We start from the raw sequence: 26,562 nt of genomic DNA, 5'->3' as shown, positions 1-26,562 counted from the left end.
GAGTATTTTCTTGGGTACAACTTTGCTTGTTCTTTAGTTGCTCTTTGTATGATGAGCTGGTTTCAAATTCCCACCTCTCCTGTTTGCCTCCATCCAAGTGCAGATCAGTTTGGCTATGTGTCTCTTAGTGAGTAGTGTCCAGAATTGAACACTCTGCCTCTCACAAGCCCATAATTTATCTCACTCAAGTAAGAGAGGATAATACTGTCTTCCCTAAGAAACAGCTTAAGTCCCGACCCTAAAATGTGTTAATTCTGTGGTTTTGTTCTCTGATAAGGAGGATGACCTACCCCCTCCAGCCCTCCACACTCACTGCCAGGAGTACCTTCCCAGCCATCCTCTTCCTTCCGCCCACCACTCATCCTTCTCCTTCAGGCCAGAACTGCTGGTCCAAGTGGTTGGACTAGATGATCTCTAGGTGTCCAACCAAATGTTCAGACTACTTCTGAAGGCTAATGTGAGAGCTTATATTTAGGAACTCTGAGAAGTATGAAACTCCTGATAGTAAGGTTCACTTGGGTAATATTCCGTTTCTTTCAAATGAGGGAGGTGCTGCCCCACCAAGTGGAGCTTTAAAACGTGTGTGAGCAGCTCTAGTTGTCACAGTATTAGGAGGCAAGTGTCACTGGTATTAGAGCCATGGATGTGAAATGTTTTGTAATGCCTGAGACAGTCTCACACAAGGAAGAGTTGTCCCTTCACAAATTCCCAGAGTGCCCCAATACATGAAAATGGCGGGAGCACAGGACTAAATGAGAAGACCGGGTTCTAGTCCTGTTCTTGCTCTTACTTGTCTCATTTTTCTCATTTGTAAAATGGGTGGAAACACAAAGCTGTTATGAGGACTAAGTCTCAAGCATTTTGTCAGAGTGTCTTTTATGACACTTGACTATTTAAAATTCATCCTCCTTTCAGCCCACGTGGTTTGGGTGGGCCTGACCCCATACCAGGTGGGGGTGGTGGGATGATGTGACCTAGGGTTACCAGTCAGCTAATTCTGTTCTCATGGCTCAGTGATTGGTTCATGGGAGGGTACACAATCATCACTCAGGCCAATGGTAATCAAGCCCTGATTTTCATTAAAACTTGTGGGAGAAGAGAAGCTCTGTTCTCCGGTCAAATTGGGCCTTGGAGGATGTGAGCCTGAAACTGTGAATAGTTACATGGATGGAGCCTGAATGCGATGCCAGCCCAGCATAAGGAAAGCCAAGAGATTGAGAGAAATGACTCGTGTGCATTATTCAAGCCCCTGGATAAAGCTAAACCTGGGTTGGGGGGTTTGTGGGGTTTTTTAACGTCTTTATTGGAGTATAATTGCTTTACAGTGGTGTGTTAGCTTCTGCTTTATAACAAAGTGAATCAGCTATACGTATACATATATCCCCATATCTCCTCCCTCTTGCATCTCCCTCCCACCCTCCCTAAGCTACCCAGCTAGGTGGTCACAAGGCACTGAGCTGATCTCCCTGTGCTATGTGGCTGCTTTCCACTAGCTATCTGTTTTACATCTGGTAGTTAAACCTGGGTTTTAAAGATACCCCTAGTCACTTTAATTATGTGAGAAATACATTCCCTTTGTTAGTTAAGCCAGATCAAGACACTTACAACAAAAACAATCCTGACTTACTCAGCACTCACTTCTATCTGCTTTGAATTACGGTTACTAGTATCTCCTCCACTTGACTCCAGGCTCCTTGAAGGTAGTTATCTTTGAACCCTCCAAACTATCCCAACACTAAATGTTAGTGTAGCATAAAGAAGCAACCCCCCCACAAATATTTGATGTATGAGTAAAATGAAATAAAAATGGTATATATGAAAGAGTTTTGTTAACTCTCAAGTATCTTACAAATGAATAGCATATTATATATATCAAATTTCTCATGAATGTTTCCTCCCAAAACCTTTGTCTAGTGAGATGTTCTAGAGCAATAAGATTAGTATGCAAGCAATGGTATTGCTCACCCAGTTTGTTTTCACATTTGTCTCCATTTCAACATTGTCCTGAACAATCTTTGCTCGCTATTGTGTCCCTAATAGTCTCCCTTGTTAAACCGGGTTTCTCCAGTGCAAAGATCTTTTCTGCTTCATGTTTGTGTCCTCAGTGCCTGTGGGTGATGCTCAGTTGTTTGGATGTGCTTCTGCCCCTCCTTAGCTCTCTTACTACTGTGGGCTTTCGAGGTCCCAGAAAGTGCATCCCTGTGGCCTAATGATATCCTGGAGGACTTGTGGCATGTGCTTAACTTTCATTCATTCAGAAGACATTCATGTGCTGGCCATGGTCTCTGGGGATTCATGCTCTTGTGGCACTCCCAGACAAGTACATAGGCAATTACAATGCAGTCTGGTAAGCGCTAAGATGGGGGAAGTGTGGGGGGTTATGGGAGTAAACAGGAAGTTCCTAGGCTGATGGCAATCAGGGAAACATTCCTGGAAGAAGTGGCATCAAAGCTGAGTCCTAAAGGGTGAATAGGAATTAGCCAGACAATGAGTCTCCCAGTCAAAGGGAATGGCAAGGACCACAGGGTCAGTGGGCAGGGGAGCAGATGTGTTGGAGAGCTGGGCATGGTACAGACTGGCTGCAGTGCACTTCTAGATGTGGTGCCACTTCAAGGACTTTGCTTCTGTTTCTTCTGGGTCAGGGTCCCCTTTCCACAGTCCAACCAGGCCATGCCCTTCTTTGCCTTATTTGGTGGTTTTCTTGGCTATACCTATTAACTTCAAATGATGTCAGGATGCCAGGTGATGGTATGCCCAGTTCAACTGGGCAGAGGGCCTGGTTGGAGTTCTTCCTTTCATCTTCATTGATTAACTTTGCCGGAGGCATTCAAGCCTCATCAGAGTGTATGCTGGCCTGCCTAGCTTAGAATTAGGTGCCTGATGATTGCAACCACCTCAAAGATGGTTCTGGGTGTTTTTATGAAAAAGAGACCTAGGGCTTAAGGAAAGTAAAGTCTGGGGTGGGAGGGTAGAGACAAGAAGTGCTGTGTGTTGGTGGAGGTTGGGCCTGCCACTGATGCATTCAGTGATAAGAGTCTTATTCCCACACTGGATAGCTTCGGAAATCTGCTGAGAGCATCAGTCAGGTGGGAAGGCCCTTGGTAGCCCATGGACTTGTATGATTTATATTCCCCCAGAGATGGACGTTGAAATTGAGACTCACAGCAAAATGCAATCACTACTCTTTGCTGTTTGATGGCAAGCCATTTCCCCACCTTCCACGTGGGGCCATGCTTTCAGAGTTCTGCTGGAACTTAAGGCTCTGCTTTTAAATCTTTCCACCAGAATACTCCTCATGACAGAGGAAAGTGGTGAGGGGCCCCAAGGGTTTGGGGGACAAAGCCCAAGCAGCTTGCCGCAACTGTAAATTTCTTAAAGTTTTTTCTTTAAATTTTATGCCAATTCATATTCCTACTCCATAATAAATGCATGTTTTCTTTAATATAAACAGCCTCAAAGTATTTACCATTGAGTAAAATTGGCACTTCAGAGAATGTGCTGTGTTTAAGTGGCTTCTTGTGACTCTGGGAGAGCTGCCTGTACACGATCCCCACTTTGAGAAACAGGCTTTTAGGTTATAACGGATCTGGGTTACTAGATGTGTAACCTTGGGCAAATCACTTTGCCTTCCCAAATCTCAGTGTTCGGTTTTTTTCCATCTAAAATATGAAAACAATGAAACCTACGTGTCAGGGTTAGTGTGAGGATTAAATAAAATAAAATACATGAGGTAGCTGGCCCATAGTAGATACTCAAGAAATGTTAACAGTTCTCCTGTTATTAGGAAGATCTGTCAGCTTTACATTTCCAGAATTCTGTGATCCTGACTCAGCTGACTGAGAAGGTGACCTCATGGGACATTTTCCACCAGAGGGGTTTTGAGGAGAAATAGTGTATGTCACTGCTGGATGACATTAGCAATTGAACATAAACTGTATGGAGAGAAGAGATGTGATATGGTTTTAGGGCTTATCATAGTCTGTTTTTCCATTTCTAGGTCTTTCTGAAATGGGAAAATTGGCAATTGGGTGACATTTACAGTCCCATCTACTGCCTGGGCCGGCCCTCACATGTGGCTGCAGGTGAGTCATTGGCCAAGAGAGAAAGTCAGAGCCTGACAGCTGTTCCCTCCCCCGGGCTCACTTTTCGGTCCTGCTGCTGAAAAAGATTTAGGCCATGGTCACTGCCTAGACTAATGAGTCTATCTCAGGGTAAATAACAGCAATCTTAGGACGTCTGCTCCTAAATTCTGAAATGACAATGGAATGCCCGCATCCCAATTAAAAAGAAACTATCGGGCTTCCCTGGTGGCGCAGTGGTTGAGAGTCCGCCTGCCGACGCAGGGGACACGGGTTCATGCCCTGGTCTGGGAAGATCCCACATGCCGCGGAGCGGCTGGGCCCGTGAGCCATGGCTGCTGAGCCTGCGCGTCCAGAGCCTGTGCTCCGCAACGGGAGAGGCCACAACAGTGAGAGGCCCGCGTACCGCAAAAAAAAAAAAAGAAAATATCCCCTATGATTCCAATCATTACTGTAAAAACTTAACTTTAATTTTGAATATACAACCACTTTCTGGAAGAAGCCTTCTGGCTGTATAATAGGTATTTCTCAGACCCACCAGGCAGGGTCCAGTGGGAGATGGAGGGCAGGTGGACACACAGGTAAGGAGGGTAAAAGCCAGCATGAAAGTAGGTACAGGCATGCAGGTGAGGGAGCTACATTGTCTGGATGCTTCAGGAAATCTTGGCAGCAGAGGTGACATCTGAGCTTGAGATTCAGATTCAGAAGACCAGGTGGGGCTTAGGCATGACTTTTAAATAATGTCTCTAGAGATTCTGAGGCACAAGTCAGGGTGAATCTCCTGGTAGGTGTCTGTACTTCGATTTTAAAGCATTTCCCCTCCTGGGTTGTGAGCCCCTTGATGGTAGGGTCCTGCTCTCTCTTTGCTCAGCATCATCACTGCAGACATCTGGAGGCCGACCCCGAGTCCAGGGCTGCATCTCCTCCGAGGTGCCTCCCGTGCTGTGATGAGGAACCCAACACCTCAGAATTCAAAAGAGCTCTGTGCCATGTATTCTAAAAGTTAAAAACGCACCGAACACAAATACCTATTTTACTGCCTCAATGCCATACCCCTATCCTTCTTCTGAAAATATGCTATGACTCCTTTTTCTTTCCAAATGTATTCCCTTGCCCCAGACTTGGGTCTAGTGGGCATTTCCTCCTTCTCTTCTCTTCCTGAAGTTCAAGGATGTGGAAGAGGCTGGGAGCCTGAACTTCTAGGTGGTGGAAACGCTGTGGCCTCCCAGTGTGATCTCTTGGAACTAGCGCATTGTTAAAAACTTGATTTGTGTTTAGCATCTTTTGCAAATTAGGCCACGGCCCTAAATGGGAATCCTCTGGATTGTGAGCAAGTGGGCGGGAGTTATTCTGGTAGGTGCTGATGTGACTTTATTCGTCTAGAAATTTTGTATTTTTTCCCCAAATAGACAGTTTTACAGTGTTGATATGAAAAAAAAAATCTGAATCTCTTTTCAGATTTATATTTCATCTGTGTTTATTGTTGTTTCCCTGGTTTTCAAAAAAAAAAAACAAACCTTGAGTTACTTTTCAAATGCAGCACATAAGTTCGTTTGCTTATGAATACAAGGGACTGTCTCCCCTGTAGATCCCCCAAATAACTTCTGGAAAGATGAAAGGGGGTGGGGGACTTCCCTGGTGGTCCAGTGGTTAAGACCTCACCTTCCAATGCAGGGGGTGTGAGTTCAATCCCTGATCGGGGAGCTAAGATCCCACATGCCTCACTGCTAAAAAACCCAAACATAAAACGGAAGCAATATTGTAACAAATTCAGTAAAGACTAAAAAAATGTGGTCCACATCAAAAAGTAATAATAATAATTTAAGTAAATAAATATATTTTTTTAATTAAAAAAAAGAAAGGGGGTGGATTTGGGGTGATGCTCAATATAAAAAGAGAACCCAGAGTACTGGTGTGCTCAGAACTGAACTGAGGTAAAGCAGCCACCCAGCTTCAGGCTGGGGCGTGCTTTACTCATTACTTCCAGCACACAGTTCAAGTAAGTGAAAATGCCAAGTGTCCAAGATTTCTGAACCTGAAGTCTTATTTCTACCATGACTGTTCTGGTTCTAAGTACCAGACTTGCTCTGGTTCACAACACTTGATGAACTAATGAATGTGGGAATGAGTGAAGTGTAACATAACCTGGGCTACGTTCAGACCCCTATTGTCTGAGCCAGGGAAGTCTTAAGCCCACCTGGGAATGGAAGCACCTGGTGTGGGAAGCTGGTGTTGACATCAGACATCAGCAGAGGGGGCTTTTCCCTCGGCCCCAGAGGAAAGGTGCTGAGGGTAGAGGAGACACGGGGCATTCTAGGGGACACATGTCCTCTAAGGGTGTGCTCTATGCCAGCTGACCTTGGGGAAACAAGTGGACAAAACACCCCCAAGGAGGAGGGGGAACCAAGCATTGTTCTTGGAAAGGACCCACCCTCGAGCAGTTGGCAGAGCCCCTGGCAGGCTGGAGAGCTGGGTGCCTGAGCCCCTCGCTGGCAAAGCCCAGGAAGGCACCCTCCCTCCTTGGGGGCCATGAGTGTGGCTGAAGCAGCCCAGCAGGACCCCAGTTTCTATATGCCATGTCCCGTGTGTTCATGTCCATGTGTGCTGTGTAGTCTAAACTGTTTTTGGTTGTTTTTAAGCCTGTGCTGCAGTCTGGAAAAAAAGGAGAGAAGAGCTGGGGCTCACTGCAGAAAGCTGGCTGCTCACCTCATTACATACCCTCAGGGAGGCACGTGCTACCTGGGAGCATCCCTACTGGTCCAGGGGCTGACCTTCGGCCAAGGATGGATGTTTCTCAGGGAGAAACTTGTTCTCTTGTACAGCTCACAGAGGCTGTACAAGAGCCCTGAACACCCACTGGTGAATTCATAGTTACAACTGTAATGGAACTATATACTCCTGTAGAGAGCAAAGTTGCGTTCTTTTTGTAAGTCTTCCTGCACTGCCTAGAGTTGTGAGGTAGCCACTCTGGAATCACAGCGACACTGGGTGGATGCGTTGACTCCCAAGACTTACAAAGTATTGACTAGAGCTCATGGTGTATGTTCTGTGGAAGTAGAGATGGTCTGGTGCCATCATGAGACAAATCTGCCAAGGCAGGGCCATGCAGCACTCCCTGGACAGGGCGGTTCCACAGGAAGATGAGTGGCTTCTACACAGCTTCTTCTCTGAGTGTAGGATTGGGCCACCTCATTCACCAAGTGGTTTCTATCAGAGAAAATGTGGGCAGCAACTGAACAAGTTTAGTCTATGGGGGTGACTCCATGGTTAAATGGGGGTTGCCATGCCAGTCATGTGTCCCCCTACCATAATCTGGGAATAATTTCTTATTTCAGAAATAAACAGTGGCTCCCTACTAGTGTCTTTACCTTGGCTTTCATGAAAACCTCCTTTGCACTTCCAAGAAGACCTCCCCGGAATATGTTGTCAAGGATGAAACTGTGACAGTGTCTCCTGGACAGCAACATGAGTCCCACCTGGTGGCTAGGACCCACGAAAGACACCTTCTGACTCCTCAGAGTGTCTCTTTAAGCAGGAGTCCTCTGGCAGCCCAGGCTGGAGTAGCCAGCACCGCCCTGGCTGGAGCCCCAGGTGGCTATGTGGACCAGGTGTTTCCACAGCCAGTTGCTACGTGTGCAGAAACGGATGCCCGGATGCTCCTCTCTGTTCCGGTGACTGGAGGGCCTCATTAGCCTGTGCACACTAACGGCTTTCTTTAGGGACAATGAGGTCCTTGGGGATGTGGAGACTGGAGGGAAACTGGAAAAGTTGATGGAGTTTTTCCAGGTTTCATGGAGTGCAGCTTGACTTTATTCCTCCTTCCCAGTGCAATTCCAGCTGCCTTCCCTGCTACTTGGTCATCAGCTGGGCTTTTTTTCCCCTTCCGGAAGCCCTGACAACAGGACATCTTGACTTCATTATTAAGAATGCAGACCCAGACAGAAGTGTCTTAAAGGGAGGAAAGTGAATACAGTACAGACGGGGAGCTAGGAAAGGATAACTCAACGCCCACAACGAGGCAGACAACAGAATGTGCTAACTTAGATAGGGATAGTCAGCAGTTTCTGGCCCTGAAATACATCAAGCTGTCAAGGAGGCACACTGGCTTCCTACCGGGCAAGCCCCTGCGGCCCTCTCCATCTCCATCTCTGTCCCCTCTGGGCACCACTTTTTCCTTTCCACCAGCCCAAGATGTTTTTAAAGGGCCACTCTTTTAAAAAATGCTATTTCTTTTCCAAGGCTCTGTTTCTTTTATTATGGGGGTGGAGCTCATCATCTCTTCCTCCTCTGAAAAAAGAGCCCCCTTCAACCCCAGGCCCGAACACCACTTAAATCTCTTTCCTCCGACCTCAGGCATCAGGGCAGTTGGCTCTGCAAGTGTTCTTCCCAAGGGATCATGCCCAATGTCAACTTCCCCCTTGCCAATGGTGGCCCAGGGAGTGAAAGGGGAAGAAGGGATCACAGATTAGAATTACAATTGCTGTCTTTTAGGGTTGCTAAAAGATGGTGATTGTAATTCAAAATATTATCCTGTCCCAGTAACACAGTTTAAACATATGAGGCAGTAAAAGCAAGTACTTTTACACTGCATACTATGTGCTAGGCGCAATGCCACTTATGTAACAACTCATTTATTTCTTATGCATCCTATTTATTCCTCAGATATTATATTATTATTATTCATTATTAATCTCCCTTTTACCAATGAAGAAACTGAGGCAAAAAGAGATTAAACAATTTATTTGAAATCTGTGAGATCCAACAGGTAGTAAATGCTGGAGTTAGGAGTCAAATCTAGACATTCTGTGCTCTTCACCACTGTATGGCTTCATACATGAATAGTGGTTTAGTCTTCCTTCAGGCTGGGGCTGCTTCTGCTTCTGCAGTGCCCTGGAGATTGGGGCAGGAGGAGAACGACATAGTTTCTGTTGAAAACTTAATGCTTGCTAATTTCCCACTGTTCCTCCTGTTTTCACAAACAGGTTGGCGCCATGTCCTCAGTGGTGGAGTCTCTTTTCCACCCACATTGGGCTTATAATCATTTGTCCAATCTGGTGAAAAATGAAGAATACCCTGGAATGACCAGTGAAGGCGTGTGTGTGTCTGTGTGTGTGTGTGTGTGTGTGTGTGTGTGTGTGTGTGTGTGTATGGTGGGGAGTTCTAGGCAGATAGGCCCCACTCTTGAGATCCACAGGAAGTATCTGTTTCATGAGTATTGCATTCTATATAATAAGCTGAACACATTTTGTTCAATGATGCAAACTGAAGTTGGCAGTTTTGTTCTTTAAAAAAAATAAACATCATGAACAAAAACACTGTCAAAATCTTTCCTCTGCACCTATCAGAATTTGTAGGAGGCAAGCACACACAATGACTGTATGTGACACTTCTCTTGTACAAGTTTCTCCTCTGTTTTCTCTCCAGGCATCCAACAAAATTCTCTTTTCTCCATAGTATTTAAAATAGGGAAATTGGTGGTGACATTTTGCAATATGCTATGACAAATGGTGAATTGGGGAAATTATGATGTAATGGAATTAGGTGAAACTGCTGAAATTCTTGTTTTTCCCCATGGTATTCAACCAACATTTTGTTTTCTGTGATTCTGCAGAAATAACATGAAACAAAATTGAACTTTCTCATCAATTGGAGAAATCGCAACTTATGTTTACCTAGTTGTTATGACATAGAAAATATTTTCTCATGGCTTGGAATTAGAAAGGAATCAGAAGTTTTGACTACTTATTGGAATTCTTGAAAAAGCCTTCGAATTGTAGGGAAATACAAGTAGTAAATAAACAGCCACCAGGAAATCATGTAGAGGGGAGTTCCCAGAAAGTGAAGGATGTGGGGAACTGGAGTGGGTATTAGTAACAAAGAGATTGGAGCCCACGTGGCAATGGTGATAATACACCAGTGAGAATAATGCGCCTCAGACATTCTTCCATGTTTTCAGGGAGGTGGAGTGATCTGAGCACAGAGAACATTTAAGTGTGAGGAGCATATTAACTTCAGTGCTAACCCCCTAGTGCAAGCTCCAGTTCTACATGTCCTGCTTAGCCCAACTGCCAGCACCTCCAAAACTCCAAAAACTTTGTCTTAACAGCACCAGTGCTCCCCTTCTCTGGGCCCCCATCCCTGACTGAAACCAATGGCTAAGCCAGACCTATTTTTTCTTGTCTCTTCAGGAAGGGAGCAGCTGGAACCATCCTACCCTCCTCCATCCCACTTCTGTCCCACTTTGAAACCTGGAGTCACTTTAATAATACCCTCAGTGTCCCCCTGGAGAGGAAAGTCCCTCCAGAGAGCTAGAATCTGGTCTGTCTTTCCTGGTATGGCTGATCCCGCAGCCCTGGGCATGGAAATAGGAGAAGGACCAAGTCCTGCAAAGGCTTTTGTCCAAGACACACTGGCTTAACGCAGGAACAGTCTTCTCATTGAGCTGAGAGCTGGGCACCCCAGGGAATTCCACGGCAAGATCCTTGGGAAATGGAAGAGGAACAGGTTTGGGAAACTGGGTCATATTGTTGAGGGGTACTCAGTAGGAATCTTTTGTTTATCTGATTACTGAAAAAAAAGTTTCAGTCACATTCAAATTCATGCCTAGTAAGTGCCCAGATACAGACAGGAGGTCTTGAACTGGGACGCATGAAACCTCTGAAATTGTACAGAAAGTTGTGTGTATATATAAGCATTTTCCAGAAAAGAGAATCAATATCTTCCATTGTATTCTCAAAGGAGTCTGCAACACCTCTCCCATGCCCACTGTCACCAAAGTTAAAAACAGGTGACTTAAAGAGACCATAGAATTTTTTTTCTCAATTTTAATCTTACAGATTATTTGTTTATTTATTTATTTATTTTTTTGCGGTACGTGGGCCTCTCACTGTTGTGGCCTCTCCCGTTGCGGAGCACAGGCTCCGGATGCGCAGGCTCAGCGGCCATGGCTCACGGGCGCAGCCGCTCCGCGGCATGTGGTATCTTCCCGGACCGGGGCACGAACCCGCGTCCCCTGCATCGGCAGGCGGACTCTCAACCACTGCGCCACCAGGGAAGCCCCAGATTTTTAAACTTATTGTTTTTTATTGAACTATAATTGACATAAAATATTAATAGAAATTTGGGCTGAAAGGAATCTTGAGTGATATTTAGTTCATTTTTGCTCCTTTAAAATGTTTTCTGATACAGAAACTTGAGTCTGATTAACATGAAATGTTTCATAAATATTGAAGTCCTGTAGACCTTTCTCTTCTGAAACACCTCCCAGATGGATCTAGGGAAATGCATCATGGTGACCTAGAGTAGAGCTGTGAGGCGTGGCATGATCATCCACCCATATGTGCCAGAAGGATGGATGAGGGGATGTCAGGAACACTCCTGTCCTCTGGTTTATCTTCGCATCTCACTTGGAGCACAAAGATGGGACTTTGTGGTTTAGAACCCCAAGCTCCTCCATTACAGAGGGAACCGATGAGATTCATTCTTATTAGAATTACCTGGCATAGTTCCACCAGATGACTTCACGATTTTCATGACCCAATCTCCTCCAGAACATTTACGCATTTATTTCTTTTACTTTTCTGGTTAAAGGAGCTCAAAGATACATAATTCAAGATGATCTAGTTTGAAAGAAATCCCATTTGTTCAACACAAATACTGAAAAGAGAAATCAGCTTGACACTGACCACCTTGCACTGCAGCTGGATTCATGATTCCCAAGTCCAGTGTTTTCATCCGGTGAATGGAAGTTCTTTATGAAGAGCAGGGTAAGGAACCGCAGAATTCTAATTGCCATGTAAGATGTCTCTGAGGTGAGATGGGAAGCAGGAGAATAGTCAGTTGATCCTTTTAATAGGTAGGTCAGAAAGGAGGCCTTCCTATTGAGAAGTAGAGTAGAAAGAACTTAGCAACCATTGGCTTACGTAAGGGCAGGGTTGGGGGAGAAGTTAAGGATGACTCCCAGGCTTCTGACTTGGCAATTGGGGCACACAGAAGGGTTTGGGAGAGAAATAAATGAGAGCCATTTTGGATATGTTGCATTTGGATCCAGCTGGAGAATTTGGTGGGCAGTTTGACATGAGGGTGTAAAGCTCCAAGGAGAGGGTTGAGCTGGAGATATGATTTGAAAGTCATTAGAATACCTGCAGCCTACACACCTACAGGAAGTTAGAGAAGAGGATTTCAAAAAGGAAAGCAGACAATGATGTCAAATATCTCCGAGAAGTCAAGTAAGAAAGAACCAACTGTCCACTGGCTTTAACACTGAGGAAGTCATTGACGGCTTTAGGATAAGCAGTTTCTGTGGATTTGTAGGGGCAGAAGCTAAATCATATTTGTTGGAGGATTGGATGGACAGCAAAAAGTGGCAAAGCTGAATGCAGATGACCCCAGAAGTCTGGGTAAAAAGAGAAATGACATAGAGTGATAGATGGAGGAGGCATGCAGGATGGTGGGTGTTTTATTATTTCTTAGGTTTGAAGAGACTTGAACATGATTAAGTGATAACAAGCATAAACCAGAAGGAGGGAAAAGTTGAAGAAACAGAATAAATGAATCATTGATAGAACAGATTTCTGGATGGAAATGGGGTAAATTCAAGAGTACTGTGGTGATACTGGCCTTGAAGCAGCCATCCTCCAAGACATGAGGGAAGGAAGGGTATGGGTACAGATAAACTTGTGAGTCAGGGGCAGGGAACTGAGGGACTTCATGCTGGGTCATCTCAATTTTATCAGTTAAAGAGAGTGGGGATATTTGAGGTGAGCTAGGGAGCATGAGCAAAGTGGCAAAAATTTGAACCTACCATGGAAAAGAGGGGAAAAAGGAAACTGACTAGTGAAACAGACAAGGTTGGCTAAAAGAACTGGGGGTCCAGTTGAGGCTGGGTATCCTAAATGTATATCCTAATGTATGAACCATTCTACCCATCTGTGTGTGTTACTCTAATGCTTGGCTACCAGTGTGTAGAGCTGGAGAAGGTAGATCCATTTGGGTTAATTCAGTGTTGGGGATTTATAAGACAGGAGAAACAGCAGAACAAAAGGATGAGAAAGCTGGGTTTTCTAGGTAGAAAGTAGTTGAAGTGACGGATCATGGTGTCTGGGCAGGAGAGGGAAAAGATAAAGCAGGAAAGGACTGATGCGAAGTGAAAGACTGAGATAAAACAGAATACTCAAGTTGATGAATACCTTGTGAAGACAACAGGTAGGGTCAGAGGAGGGCTGGAAAGAAGGTCTGGAAAGACAGGAAAGTGTGATCAGAGAATGCCTACACTAAAATGTGTTTTCCAAAACACTCTACCTCTATTTCCATGTTGTACTGTAAAATTTAAAAGTGCATTACAAATGAAAATATAAATGTCTGGTAAATTATTTGTTATTTTGTAGTATCTGTGCCTTCGGCTCTCTTCCATGTGATAATTCAGTTCTCTTTTCATTGACATAGGAACATGTGGACCAAGTCTTAAGAGAATTATTTTTCTCACGCTTTGACCATTTTATATGCATATTATTACTATTATATTTTGTATTTTACATGTATAATCTTGGGAAAGAAGCCAGTGTTTTCTACTTCAGCCAGCAGCTGTTATAAGGATAAGCAAGCCTTCAATAGATCTGCTATCTCTGGCTTTGTCATTCACCTAAATTTAAGTTGATTATAAGAAAATTTTAACCTATAAACCTCAAGAGGACAGGTCACATCAATAAAGCCCACATGACAAGTGACTAATGGTAACAAAGTGGACCCATGGGATGATGGAGAATGCCAGGGAGGCTCTGCACACCGTTGTGACCTAGTTTGGAGCTGAGCTGGAAACGTAGTTAGATGCACAGGCTAGGTGGGCATTGCATGTAAATAAGGTATAGGTCGCCTCCATTCCCTCTAAGGTTGCTTCCATTGTGCTTTTGGAAGAGACGCTACGAATTAAATGTGTACATAGTTCAGTAGGAACACAAATATTTCATTTGTTGTGCCTCATTTTGCTAAAATATATATTTAGCAAGTATGCAGATTAGGTTGAAAAAGCAAACAGAACTTCGGGTAATGGATTAGAATCCCATTTGCAGAGCAAATTAACCTAAGAAATTTAATTAGTCAATAGGACTAAGTGCGTCTCAAGAATCCTGTTTAATTGTTTTATAACTGGACAGAATAAAGATGGAGTTGACACATGTGTAATGGCCGCCAGGGTCTATGAAAAATAGCAAAAGAAAAAAAAAACGAGCAAGGATTTATCATTGGGTCTCCACACACAGGGTGCTCAGACCAGCTAGCAAGAAGGTTCTTGTTCCTTTGCCAAGTATATCCCTGCAAGATTAAAAATAGGGACGGTGTCTGGTCCATAGTAGGGGCTTAGTTAAATGGCAGGTCTGTTCTCATCGCTCTCCTTTTGGTGGAGGTTGTGTCGCTGGTCCCCACATCTCAAGGCATTAACATCATCTAATTCCCATTAGTCCATGCTCATCAAACCATCTGCTAATGGTAGTTTGCCTGCCTATGTAGACTTTTCTAAAAAAGAGCAACTCGCTGGCATGCTAACATGAATATTCCAGTTTGCTTAGCAGTTTTGTCTTTCCTTGTAATTAATGAAATAATATTCTAATTTATTTACCTGTCTCTTGTGAGATGGCTAATTAGAGTGAGTTGCTGCCCCTGGTTCTGATGCATTTGGGAAGAAAAATGTAAAATTCTGCACCTTTAAGGATGATGAGCAGGCCTGGATTCTACAAAAGCACTGCCACTCAGAGAAGCCCCATGTGATCTACTGTGAACCTTTCTCTTTGACATTTTTTCTGTTTCAACAAATGCCATGCATGTCTTCTCAAAACATACACTGTTAGGTTTCAGTGCCTAGAATTCCACTAAATTGCCTGTTACTCAGTTAACCTTGACCATGGTGAGGAGCCTTGTGGTGAGACAATGGGGCTCAAACTTCAGTCTCAGCTGAATGCTTGTGAAAATGCATATTCCAGGCTTCCACATAGAGATCCTGCCTTCGTAGAGCTAGGTATGAACAGAGTCTGCAGTTTTAGCATGATTGAGTCTGATACACGTAGTCAGCGGACTACAGTTTGAAAAAAATGGTTTTAGTTTGGGGTACTAGCTCATTTGTGGCTATGGGCCCTAGCAAGGGATATTTTCTGTTCTGAGAGCCATGGGTTTCTCCCCTAACCAGAGTGAAGTTTGATGCACCCAGAGGAAGGGAACTGGGGGGAAATGAAGCCAGTGTGGAGTAACAACAGAGAGAAAGAAATGGTGGTGACCTGGCAAAGGAGCTGGAAGACTTTCTACTGGAATTCAAGCCGTTTGCCTGAGCCCAGTTCTGGTCTTGGGGTCAGACAGTTTGTCTGCCAGACAGGTTGGTCCTGTCACCACGCTCCCTTGCTCAGAAGCAGATTTCAGGTTTAAAGAGATGTCTCCTTTAATTTGGCAAAGGGCAGGTAATAATAGTGGCATCATGCTGTGTTGTAAATGTGTATGTGGCACTAAGCCTTCTTCCTCTTGTTCTAGAGGTCAAGAATATTGGAATTTTCCTCCAAATTTAGTGCTGGGAATCTTTATTTACTGGCATCTGGGAGTCTTATCCAGAGACCCATAGAATGCTAGAGGTAGGGCTAATTCACAGAGTATGGTTGAGCCCCTCCCCATTTTAAAGATGCAGAAACCAAGGCAGAGGGAAGACGGGTGATTCACCAAGTCCCACAGCCTCGTGGAGGAAGAGCTGGGACTATAAGTAGGTCTCCTGGCCTTGGTGCGGAGCACCCTGCTGCCTGCTCCAGACCCACCACCAGGAAACGGTGCCGGCTGAGTCAGCACAGATGAGTTAGACAGCTTGGCCTGATGGCTGTGGAAGCGTATTTTATCATATGGGTAGCAGACACTAATAGATGCTTTGCATTTCGATTTCATCCATCTAACTCTACATAATTCCTTGCTGCTTTAAGCAACCCACTTTTTTGGGAGATCTTTTTTTTTTTTTAAAACCAGTAATCCTAAGTAAGCATTCCTCCTAAACTAAGTGCAATCGCCATCTAGTGGCTTGAAGATCACAATAAAAGTTCCTGTAGAAGCTTTGTACGTAGGCCAAAGGAACAAGAGAATTTTTACCACCTGGAAAAGAACCTCCTGGATCTTCATGTCCGACACCCTCATGTTACAAATGAGAAAAATGAGGCTTCAGAGAAGGAAGCAGCTTGCTGAAGGCCTCACAGGAGGTTAGTGGAACCACGCGGAGTAAGTCTATGGTGTAAGCATTGTCTGGTCCCACCCTCTTGAAGAAAGACAAGGGCTTCTGGGGGATGGGGAGGTGTTGGGCTCACCTGGGACTCCAGGGAGCCTGGCCCAGTGCCTGACACACATAGCGTCCCATGCATGTGTCATGAGTGAGTGGTTCCTCCAGACTCGTGTCACCGGCCTTCATTGTTTTCTCTGTGGTGCCATCAAGCCAAAGCAATTCTCCACGCAAAGGAGACTCAGTGAATGTGGTTGGTGGCTGGACGAACGCCTGCTTTAGTCGAATCGACTGAACAGTGTGCTGTGGCTCCCAGTTGGTGGGCTGTGCTGTCTGCCTCACCTTCAGCTACACACTTCTGCATCCCTTCTGGTTGAGCAGCTCTTGCCCAGGATGCTTTTGTGTTCAGAGTGAGTTTCCTGACAGGCAGCAAATCTGAGCGTCTTCTGCCAGAAGTGAGGTGAGCACTCAGGGCCTCATCCCCTTCTATTTATAACAGGCGTCGGTGTCAGGCAGTCCCAAAGAGGGTGCTCGGGCAGAGCTCAGAATGCAGCAGCCCTACAGGAAGAGGCCTGTGCACTACGGCTCCACGGGGGGTGGGAATGGGCAAGGGCTTTGAAGGCTGCAGATGGTGAGGGTGCCAGGGTGACAGACTGTGGGTGGTGGTTTTTTTTGTACTCCAAATAAGCTGAGGATGTTTTTTCACTGAAATCCCCTGGAAGAAAATGGGGACAGGAAGAGTGGCAGACAGACGCAGCCCCTGTGGGGAAGGCTTCTTATCTTGGGGTCCACGGATGAGCTTCCAAAGGGGATGAGTTCTGAAGCCTCTGGAATTAAGCACACACATTTTGTGTCTCTGTACGTTTTTTGGGACAAAGGGTCTCTCTCTTTTATCAGCTCCTCAAATGAGTCCCTGACCCAAACATGTCAAGAACCACAGGTGTAAAGATCAAATACATCTCCAAACTCTTCAGAATGAACCAATTTTTCATCTCATTCTGGAAGAGAAGATTCAGCCACAATTGTTTTCTCTTACCGCCCATCTCACTCATACCTGATGTCATTTTTAAAAGGTTGTGTACACATAAAAAACAAGTATATAAGTAAAATCCTTCATTATTTTATCATGGGTACATATCTAAGTCCCAAACTGAGGCATGCAGAAAATATGCATTTCTTTGTCTTTTCTAAAATGGAAATTAATTTCTGTCTGAGCCCCCATTCCATTCTTGTGGCAGAGACTTAATCTCTATGTTTGAGATTTTCTATTTCTCTCTCTGCCCCAGGGGATTGTACCTCAATTCCGGGTGCTTCCCTAGGATGGGGTGCCCAACTAGGACGAAGGAGTGTAACAAGAAGCATCTATCCTTAGTGGCATTTTTCCACAAGGTCATCTGCTGAGATCCACCCTTTGTCTCATCGAGCTGCTGGCCATCAGTGTCACCCGAGTTGTCTATCCTCTGGTCCTGGCCCTGGCAGACCTCCCTGCTATCTTTACGACGAGACCCTGGAGCTGCTCATGGCTCTGCCTTACCCAAGCTAAGCCTCTGTGCTCTTGCTTCTTTCCAGGACTCATTGATCCAGGAAAGGGGGTGCTTTGGACCTCTCTTTGAGGTCCAAAGTTGCCAAATTTTCCAATTTGTTTTTCGAGAAGAAGCTGGAAATTTTCACCTTATGTAAACCTTTCTGATTTTTAAATGTTGGAAATTAACTTATTTTGGGAAAAAAAAAAATCACTGCAGATCAAACATAAAAACATCTGTGGCCCAGTTTTGCCCGAAGGGCTGCCACTTTGCAGCCTCTGCCCTAAAGGCTTAGACTTATGGAAACCAAAGCAGTGATGACACCCTTTTTTTCCTTTATTCGGATGTGTCACTTCTCTCCCCACGGCAGTAAGCACAGGATTGTCTACTTACTGGAACAGGAAGGAAGGGCAAAGGGGAGAAATCTGGGGGCAAGACATTAATATTTCTAAAGTATTATCCTTCTATACTTTGATATTGAGCTTATAAAGATAGGTTGTATATTTTTTTAAAGTAAACTTCTTTTATGTCCAGGAAAAAAGACTTGTGATTGCACAATATATTTTTGGTAAAGTAATCCTGCCCAGCAAAGGCTTTCAGTGGAATTATAGAGCTTTATATTGGGTCTCCTTAATGATTGTTTAATCCAGTTCCTGAGCCTGGATTAAATAAATGAGACAGCTGAAGCCTAGAGGTAAGTGACTTGGCCTTGGTCACCTAGCAAGTCCCTGCCAGCCAGACTCACAGTCCCTGACTCTTAGCTCTTTCTGTCTAGTGCCTCCTCCCAGACAAGCCAGGGCCTGGGCACTGCATTCAGGTCAGGGTGGGAGGAGGCTGTGACATGGGAATGGGGGTGGTGCTGGAATGCAGTGCTTAACTCAAGGAGGGACAACCCAAGAGGGCCTGGCCCCAGGAAAAGTCAAGTCAAAGGGGATGAACAACCAGAGGAAGTAATCATTGAAAGGGACTCAGGAGAGAGGGAGAATCCATGGACAAGTGGCAGGTCAGAAACCAGGAAGTTGGGCTGCGTTTTCTGTAGGGGCCTGTGGCCTTGGGTAGGTGGATGGAAAGGACCATTGCTGGCATCAAGGCAACTGGGACATTTTGTACCGTAGTTGGGAAGTGCCTCAAAGGGACATTTTCACCTGAGAGATCATTCTCAAAACATCACTTTAAATTAAATTACTCCACTTCCTAAAACTGTCCAAGGGCTTCCTGTTGCCTATGGGATAACGTTCTAACTCTTGATGTACCAGCTTCTTTGTAATTGGGCCCCCATGTGCATTTCTAGTATTTTTCAACACCATTACCCAACCTTTTAATACTCTAGCCCAGTAGTTTTCTAACAGTATCGTGACTTGAATGAAGCTGCATCAGAATTGTCTAGAAGCCTTGAAAAAACAGATTTCTGGATTCCGATCCTCAGAGTTTCTAATTCAGTACATCTGAGGTGGGATCTGAAATTTTGTATTTCTTCCGTGTTCCCAGGTGATGCTGCTGGTCTGGGCAGCATACTTTGGAAACTACTGATCCAGCCACATCCTCAGTTGTTCTGTGGACCAGCAGCATCAACATCACCTGGAAGCTGGTGAGAAATGCAGGTGCTCTGGCCCACACCAGACCTACTGAATCAGAATCTGCATGAAAAAGAGCCTCAGGTGATTCCTGTGACATTAAAATTTGAGAAGTACCGTTCTAGTCTAATAGTCCTCTACCCTGGCTGCACCTTAGAATCACCTGGAGAGCTTTAAAATTTTAATTTTAAAATTTCATGGAGGTCCGTGCTCCACCCCTAAAATTCTGATTTAATCAAGCTGGTGGTAGGGTCAAGGAATCTGTAGTTTTAAAAGCTCTCTAGATGATCTTCATATGCAGAAAGGTGGAGAATGATTGCTTGCCCTGGCCACACAGAACCACCACCACTTGCCAGACATAATGCAGCCCCCCTCCCTGTTGTTACTGTGCACCTGCTGTCCCCTCAGCCTGCAACAAAACTTCTCCTCATTCTTCAAAACCCATGCTACCAAACCTCCTCTGGGAAGAGGTCCCTGAAGTTTTCCCCAGCAGAGTTAACTGCTTCCCTCTTTGGAGTCTACTCTTTGTGCATCCTGTTGTAGGTAGATCATATCAAATTGTAATCATGTATTTTCATGTCTCTTTCTCTCACTAGGGAAGACTAAGCTGTGAATATCTTTGGGGCAGGGAATCTGGTTTATTTACTTTTTTAAACTGTAGAGCCTAGCTTCTGTACAGTTGGTTCTCTGTATCTGGTTCTCTATATCTCTGTTGGTGATTAAATGCACAAACGAGTTGAGTCAGACTTTGAAAACCAAGTAAGCATCCTTCAGATATTCTCAGTCCCCCAATCATCCCCACCTGAAAGTTACCCCCAACCCTGCCAACTCTTTACTGTCCACCCAAAGAAAACAAAAGCAAGCAAACAAACAAAACAACAAACACCACAGAACAGATGTGTGCATAACATACAAGTCTCAGAAGGAATATTTGGGAACAGATTGTAAGATCCATAAGGGCAGAAGTTTTTGTTGGTTTTGTTCCTTGCTATATGGAAAGGACTAGATTGAATGAATGGATGTTGAACAAGTGGTGATTATAAGGCAGCTTTCTTTTCTCCTTCTCCTTTCCCATTTGTCATTCACACCAGTGACCCTAGGCTTTGTTTTGAATGCTGTGCCTTATCCCAAGACAGGATCACCGGAGCTCCCTTTAAGGATGTTCTGGCTTTGGAAATTTGCTTACCCCAACCAGTATTTGCCAGCAAAGTGTGAATCAACCTCCAATAATATCCTAAGTGCTTCTTAATGACATGGTAATCTTTCAGACTGAATATAATATAGTCATAAGACCCTAACTTCTTCATTATTCACCCTCACCCCAACACACACACACACACACACACACACCAGGGAAGAGCTTAAGTTACACTGAGCTATTATACATTGAGCATCACTTGGCAACCAGGACTCCACACTATGTTCTGCCCTTAAGAACTCAGAAGTACTTCCTGCCCAGGGGACTGAATCAGCACTGAATTTGACCATCTGTTAATGACTACTTGTCTTGCTGAATCACTGACAGAGAATGACAGAATTCTAGAGCTGGAAGGGATCTTAGAGATCATTTGGTTTAAGCTCAAGTGTTTGATGGATGAGGAGGCTGAGATCCAGAGACATGTCACTTGCCCAAAGTAACACAGCTCTTTAGCTGCTGAATAAGAGCATCAGCTGGTGCCCTAAGTTCTGGTCACCTGAGTTTTCTATTTACCTTATTACCAGCTCTAGAACCCTGCCTTAACGCTGGGTCTTAAATTACTTCATGTAGGAATGACAAGTCATTCTCTGTTCCTTATGACAAAAAAAAAAAAAAGACTTTAAAAGAGAGTTATGATCCTTAAAAATCAATCCTTTTAGGTTAAAAGTGAGGTGAGAATGTGTTGAAATGCATTGGCCTCAGCTTGAAAGAACAGATGGTGATTTTTTTTTTTTTTGTTATTCAACTGAAAGCATTAGCCTCCATTAAAGTTTTTTCTCAAAGCCAAATTCTTTTTTCCAGTTTTAGAAGTACACAAAGAGACAAAACCAAAACAATGTCTCAACCAAGCTTATTTATTCACTATCCCACAGATACACTTCTTATTTGTAGAATATCCTCTCCTCTCTGTTCCACATTTTTGTTCCTGACATGTTTTTCCAAATCTAGTTAAATTCCTCTCCTCTCTAAATGTCTTCTTGACCACACACCTTGCCTGAAATAGTTTCTTCTTTTTCCTAACTTCTTTAATATTTGTTAGAGAATTTAATAATTATGTATTCATTTTATTGTGTTATAAGAAAATGTATTACTAGCATATCAGACTCATGATTTCACAGTTTTTTAAAAGGCGATTTAATTGAAAGCTCTATCATTTCATTATTGCTGTAAAACAAACTAATCCAACACAATGGCTTAAAAGGATGCTTTACTGAGCTCATGATTCTATGGGTCGGTAGTTTGGGCTGGATTCAGTTGGAGTGAAGTCAGCTGGGTTCCTTCATGTGTCTGTGGTCAGTCAGCTGCAGGTTTGCTAAATGGTTGGGCCTCTGGGGGTTGCTGGCTGTCAGCTGGAGTCCCTTCCTTCTCCTCCATGTGGCACATCATCCCCCATTAGTGTTGTCAGGCTTTTCCTATGGCAGAGCCAGGGGTCCAACTGATGCGGCAGAATCATGAAAATCCTCTTGAGGCCACGGGGAACTGACACAGCATCACTTCTGCTGCATTCTATTGGTTGGAGCAACTCCCAAGGCCATTCCCTCCCTGTAAGTGGGAGAAGCTACAAAGTCACATTGCAAGGGGCATGGATGCCAAGAGGGGAGAAGAGCAATGGATATGTTGCAGTTGATCTACTTCAAAAGTTGATTTAAAGAAAAGTACAGGTCATAGGGGACTATGGTAAAGACTGTGAAGTTGTTACCCAGATGGTTAAATACAGATCATTACAGTCTCCCGACACTAATCACTTACTGCCTTGTAACTATTTTGGTGTGACCACCCAGTATCACTAGTCTGGAGTGCAGTTGGAGTACGGCATTTCCTATGTCTTGATATTTTCTAGTTGGATTTCCAGAATTCTAGCCCCATCTAAGGCCTCCCTTCAGATCTTGGGATTGGAGTGTGTCTGGGGTGGGGGAGGGAGTGTGTTGGGGTAGAGGAAGATCCCTAAGGCATCTCACAAAATGTTGTTTTTCTCCCAATCTTCAGGCAGCAGACATAGTAGAGGTGGAAGCTGGATCACTTCCAGTGTCTCTGGACACCAGTGTTGCTATCTTGCTGTTACACTGCTAGTTTGGGGCAGGTGTTTGACATAGTGATCAAGTTATTCTGACTTAGCCATTGTGATATATCCAGGAACATTTTGCTTGGGCATAATTAAAACAATTAAAATTTCAATTTAACAAAAAATTGGTAAGAATGGACATTTTCACCCTATTCCTGAGCCCTGCCCCAGAGTTGAGATGAGGGGATGGGGTGAACCAAAAGCCATGTTAAGTGGTTGACAATGAGCCAGGAGGCTAACCAGGCTTCGGGCTGAAATGCTAAAATTAAGTTAGAAGGCATTGAAAATGTGGTCTCTATTAATTCAGATTTCCATAAGCAACTCCTTACATAACTAGAAAAATGCAAATTGATCCACTCTTGCTGAGGGAGAGTGCATAATCAAGTTGAACCTAGAAAAGAAGGAAAGAAGGAAGGAAGGAAGGGAGGAAGGGAGGGGAAAAGGAAAGAAGGAAGAAAGAAAAAAGAAGAGAAAAGGAAAAGCTCCTTACAGAGAAGACACTGAGCTGCCAAGTACTTTCACAGTGAGTGACTGCAAATTACCTGGTGCACTGAGAGACCACAGCAATCGTAGGAACATCCAGCCCATAGTTCCCTCGTGGCAGTCACTGTAGTTGACCAAAATGCTAAGACTGTTTAATACATGATTTATTTATTTCCAAGGGTTGCCATAAAAATGTACCACAAGCTGGGTGGTTTAGAACAACAGGAATTTATTGTCTCTCAGTTCTGGACACTGCAAGTCTGAAATTAAGGTGTCAGCAGGGCCCTACTCCCTCTAAAACCTGTAGGGTAAAGATTCTCTTTCACCTCTTCCAGCTTCTGGTAGCCCCGGATGTACCTTGGTGTCCAGCTGCACCTTGGTGTCCGGAATGTCCAGACATTCTCCATGTCTGTTCATAATCTTCCCTCAGTGCAAATCTTTCTCTGTGTCCAAATTTGCCTTTTTAATAAGGACACCAGTCATATTGGATTAGGGCCCAGTCTAATGACCTATTTTAACTCAATTGCTTCTGAAAAGAACCTCTTTCCAAATAAGGTCATATTCTGAGGCCTTGGAGGTTAGGACTTCAGCATATCTTTTGGGGGAACACAATTCAACCCATGACACATGGCATGGTGCTATTTATTTGGAATAGGTCATTTATTTTATTACCTAAAAATTGTAAACTTGCCTTGAAAATATATAAATTTAAAATATGACTCTCAAGAAGCTGTCTGGTTTTGAAAAGTCACAAAGGAAATCTACAGAGAAAAAAAGAATTACCAAAAAATTAGGGAATATTTTACTATTAGAAAACTGAAAAAACAAGTTTTTAAATATATTTTGAACTGTATGTTTATTTATATAAGTTATCATTTATTGCTCTTATTAGTGAAAATCAAGTGGCAAATGGCTGTCTAATCATAAGAAATGGAAAAACAGTGAGATGAGGGCGATTCCAAAGACATTAAGTTGTTTTTTATGGTTAGTGTATCTAGTAAGTGTCTTGTCTTTGTAACCTCACGTATCTGGAGCTCCACCTAGACTTATCACCCTGTGGTGTTATTGAGTGAAAAAATACATTCCAGGGTTAGGACAATATAATCGGAAGCACTTCATCTTTTTACAGTATCTTTTGACAAAATGCTAAGGTGGGAGAATATCCTTAATAAATAGTAAAATTCCAAGAGAGAACATCCTTCTATCTCCTTGTCTCCTTTATGTAGACACAGGCACACACACACCACACACACACCCTGTCAGTGGCTTCTGAAGTAAATGATTCCTCTTTATTTTCTCCCTCAGACTCCTTTTAATACCAACCATGTGATTGGTCTTCTTCTCTCTCCTTCTCTTTCTTCTTGAGCCCTTTATTATAGAGAATAACCAACTCTCTCTGGTTCCTTTACGTTTTTTTTCCTCCACTGTGCCTGTTTCTCAGGTGCTGCAGAGCAAAGGAGAGCCTGGCCGCCAATCCAGCAAGTCAAATCCACCCTCCTTAGAAGAGGAAGTGGGAGAGGCTGTGAATACTCAAACATTAATATTTTGTCAGCTGCTACACCTCAATATTTTTTGATGGTGTTACATTTTAATATAAATTGAGTGGTATATTAATATAAAGCAAGTGGTTTTATTAATAGAAGCCACTTTCTTCCTGCAGGCATTAAATAAACTTTGAACTAATATTTTAGAATATCTCTTTGAGCACCCAATTATTAGCCCCCCGAATGCACCCACATATGAAGATTCTGGAAGAAGTGCATTTGTGATCACAGGCAGTAGGGTGTTGGTGAAGGAGAACAAAGTTGAAAAGCTTGGGATTCAATGTGAAAAGATGATGACTGAGAGAAAATGTTTTTAAAAAATCAATAAAATCACTAAAGGCATGGAGGGTACATGGTTGTTAGCATAATTCTCTACTTCCAGGGTATTAGAGCTAAGCTGAAGCTTAGAACCAAAAGGGAGGTATAATTCCAAACTGCAATTTTATTTTATTTTTTTATAGTTATTTATTTATTTGGCTGCATTGGGTCTTCGTTGCTGTGCGGGCTTTCTCTAGTTGCGGCGAGCGAGGGCTACTCTTCGTTGTGGTGTGCAGGGTTCTCATTGAGGTGGCTTCTCTTGTTTCAGAGCACGGGCTCTAGGGTGTGTGGCCTTCAGTAGTTGTGGCCCGTGGGCTCAGTAGTTGTGGTGCATGGGCTTAGTTGCTCCGTGGCATGTGGGATCTTCCTGGACCAGGGATCGAAACTGTGTCCCCTGTATTGGCAGGTGGATTCTTAACCACTGCGCCACCAGGGAAGTCTCCTAAACCATAATTTTAAAGTTAGTTTGTGTCTTTTAAAGTTTTAGCCCCATAAAAAAGGGTTTGAAATGACGTCATGAGTTTCCATGATTCCATGTTAGTTGTACTTGATATGCCCTCCCAAAGCTTTCCAATAAAATGCCTAAGAAAAGGCACAAAAAAGACACCACCAGAAAATAAAGAAAAGACCGTATGCTGTGGTCTAGTGGGAATTTCTGCTAGAGAGAATTTCCGTGAAAAGAAACACTGATGCATGTGCCCCCAGGGATAAAGTTACAAAATGGCTTTGATTGCCCCTTATTCTCTTTCCCCATAATTCTGAGATGTCTTTACTAGGGACACAGGTGGCTACCTCTCTCTGCAAGGGGGCTGTTTTCTGTGATAGGCAGAGTTGTGTAAACTGTCCCACACCTGCCCCATCATTTCTCCTTTTATATCCTTTGGAAACTAAAACTCCAAGTGTGCAACACAGCCAGAAGAGAGGATGTGATTGGATTCACATTGCACCTATTCATTGTCTCCATCCGAAGGTCCTAACTGGGTAGGGTGGAGTGTAGGTACACACACATTTGTATTCCTATTGTCTGAACGTTCCCCTACTTTATTTCTGTGGACCTAATCTGACAAAGAAATGTGTGGAAAATACAATAATTATGTCATGATTATTGCTATCAAACTGATTCTCCAAGTATTTATAATTACCCTACAATGTGAGTTCCTGGGCCACAATCTTCAGACTCTCTTTGAGTAACGTTGATGTTAGGAGATGGCACATTTTGCGGGGAGGAACCCTAACATAATGCCAAAGTGTCGGAATTACTAACGCATATTTTATAATTCTAGGAGCTAACGAGGTCACATTTGTTGCCTTTAATCCCTTGGGAGCAATTTGAAGAAGAAAAATGGAATGTAACCAAGGGCAATGTAGAAACATTGAAGAAGTAAATGGAGGGTTTGCAATTGCAATGGGAAAGGATTCTTTTAAAATCCACACCCAAATTTTAGGCCACTACATTAACATATATAGTGTTTAAAGTTGATTATTTTTGTATAGTAAAGGGGAAGAAGGAAAGGAAATTTTGCCCTAAAACTTATTGTCTAATTTTTTT

The 26,562-nt window shown here is 43.7% G+C and overlaps 1 protein-coding gene across 1 annotated transcript in view; it reads left to right on the top strand.

The window, feature by feature from the left end:
• Positions 1-26,562, top strand: part of LOC309963817 (uncharacterized protein) — a gene marked incomplete at its 3' end in the record, with an annotated part of 45,301 nt that overhangs the window by 7,458 nt on the left and 11,281 nt on the right. Inside the window, exon 3 of the mRNA XM_082842350.1 lies at positions 3,998-4,082. Within this exon, the coding sequence (XP_082698476.1) occupies positions 3,998-4,082 (85 nt within the window). The remainder of the gene's footprint in view (positions 1-3,997; positions 4,083-26,562) is intronic.

Source organism: Leucopleurus acutus (assembly GCF_964270905.1).
Source record: "Leucopleurus acutus genome assembly, chromosome: 7".
Lineage (NCBI taxonomy): Eukaryota > Metazoa > Chordata > Mammalia > Artiodactyla > Delphinidae > Leucopleurus > Leucopleurus acutus.
Note: the sequence above shows the minus strand (reverse complement) of the source record. Positions and strands in the feature narration are given on the sequence as shown.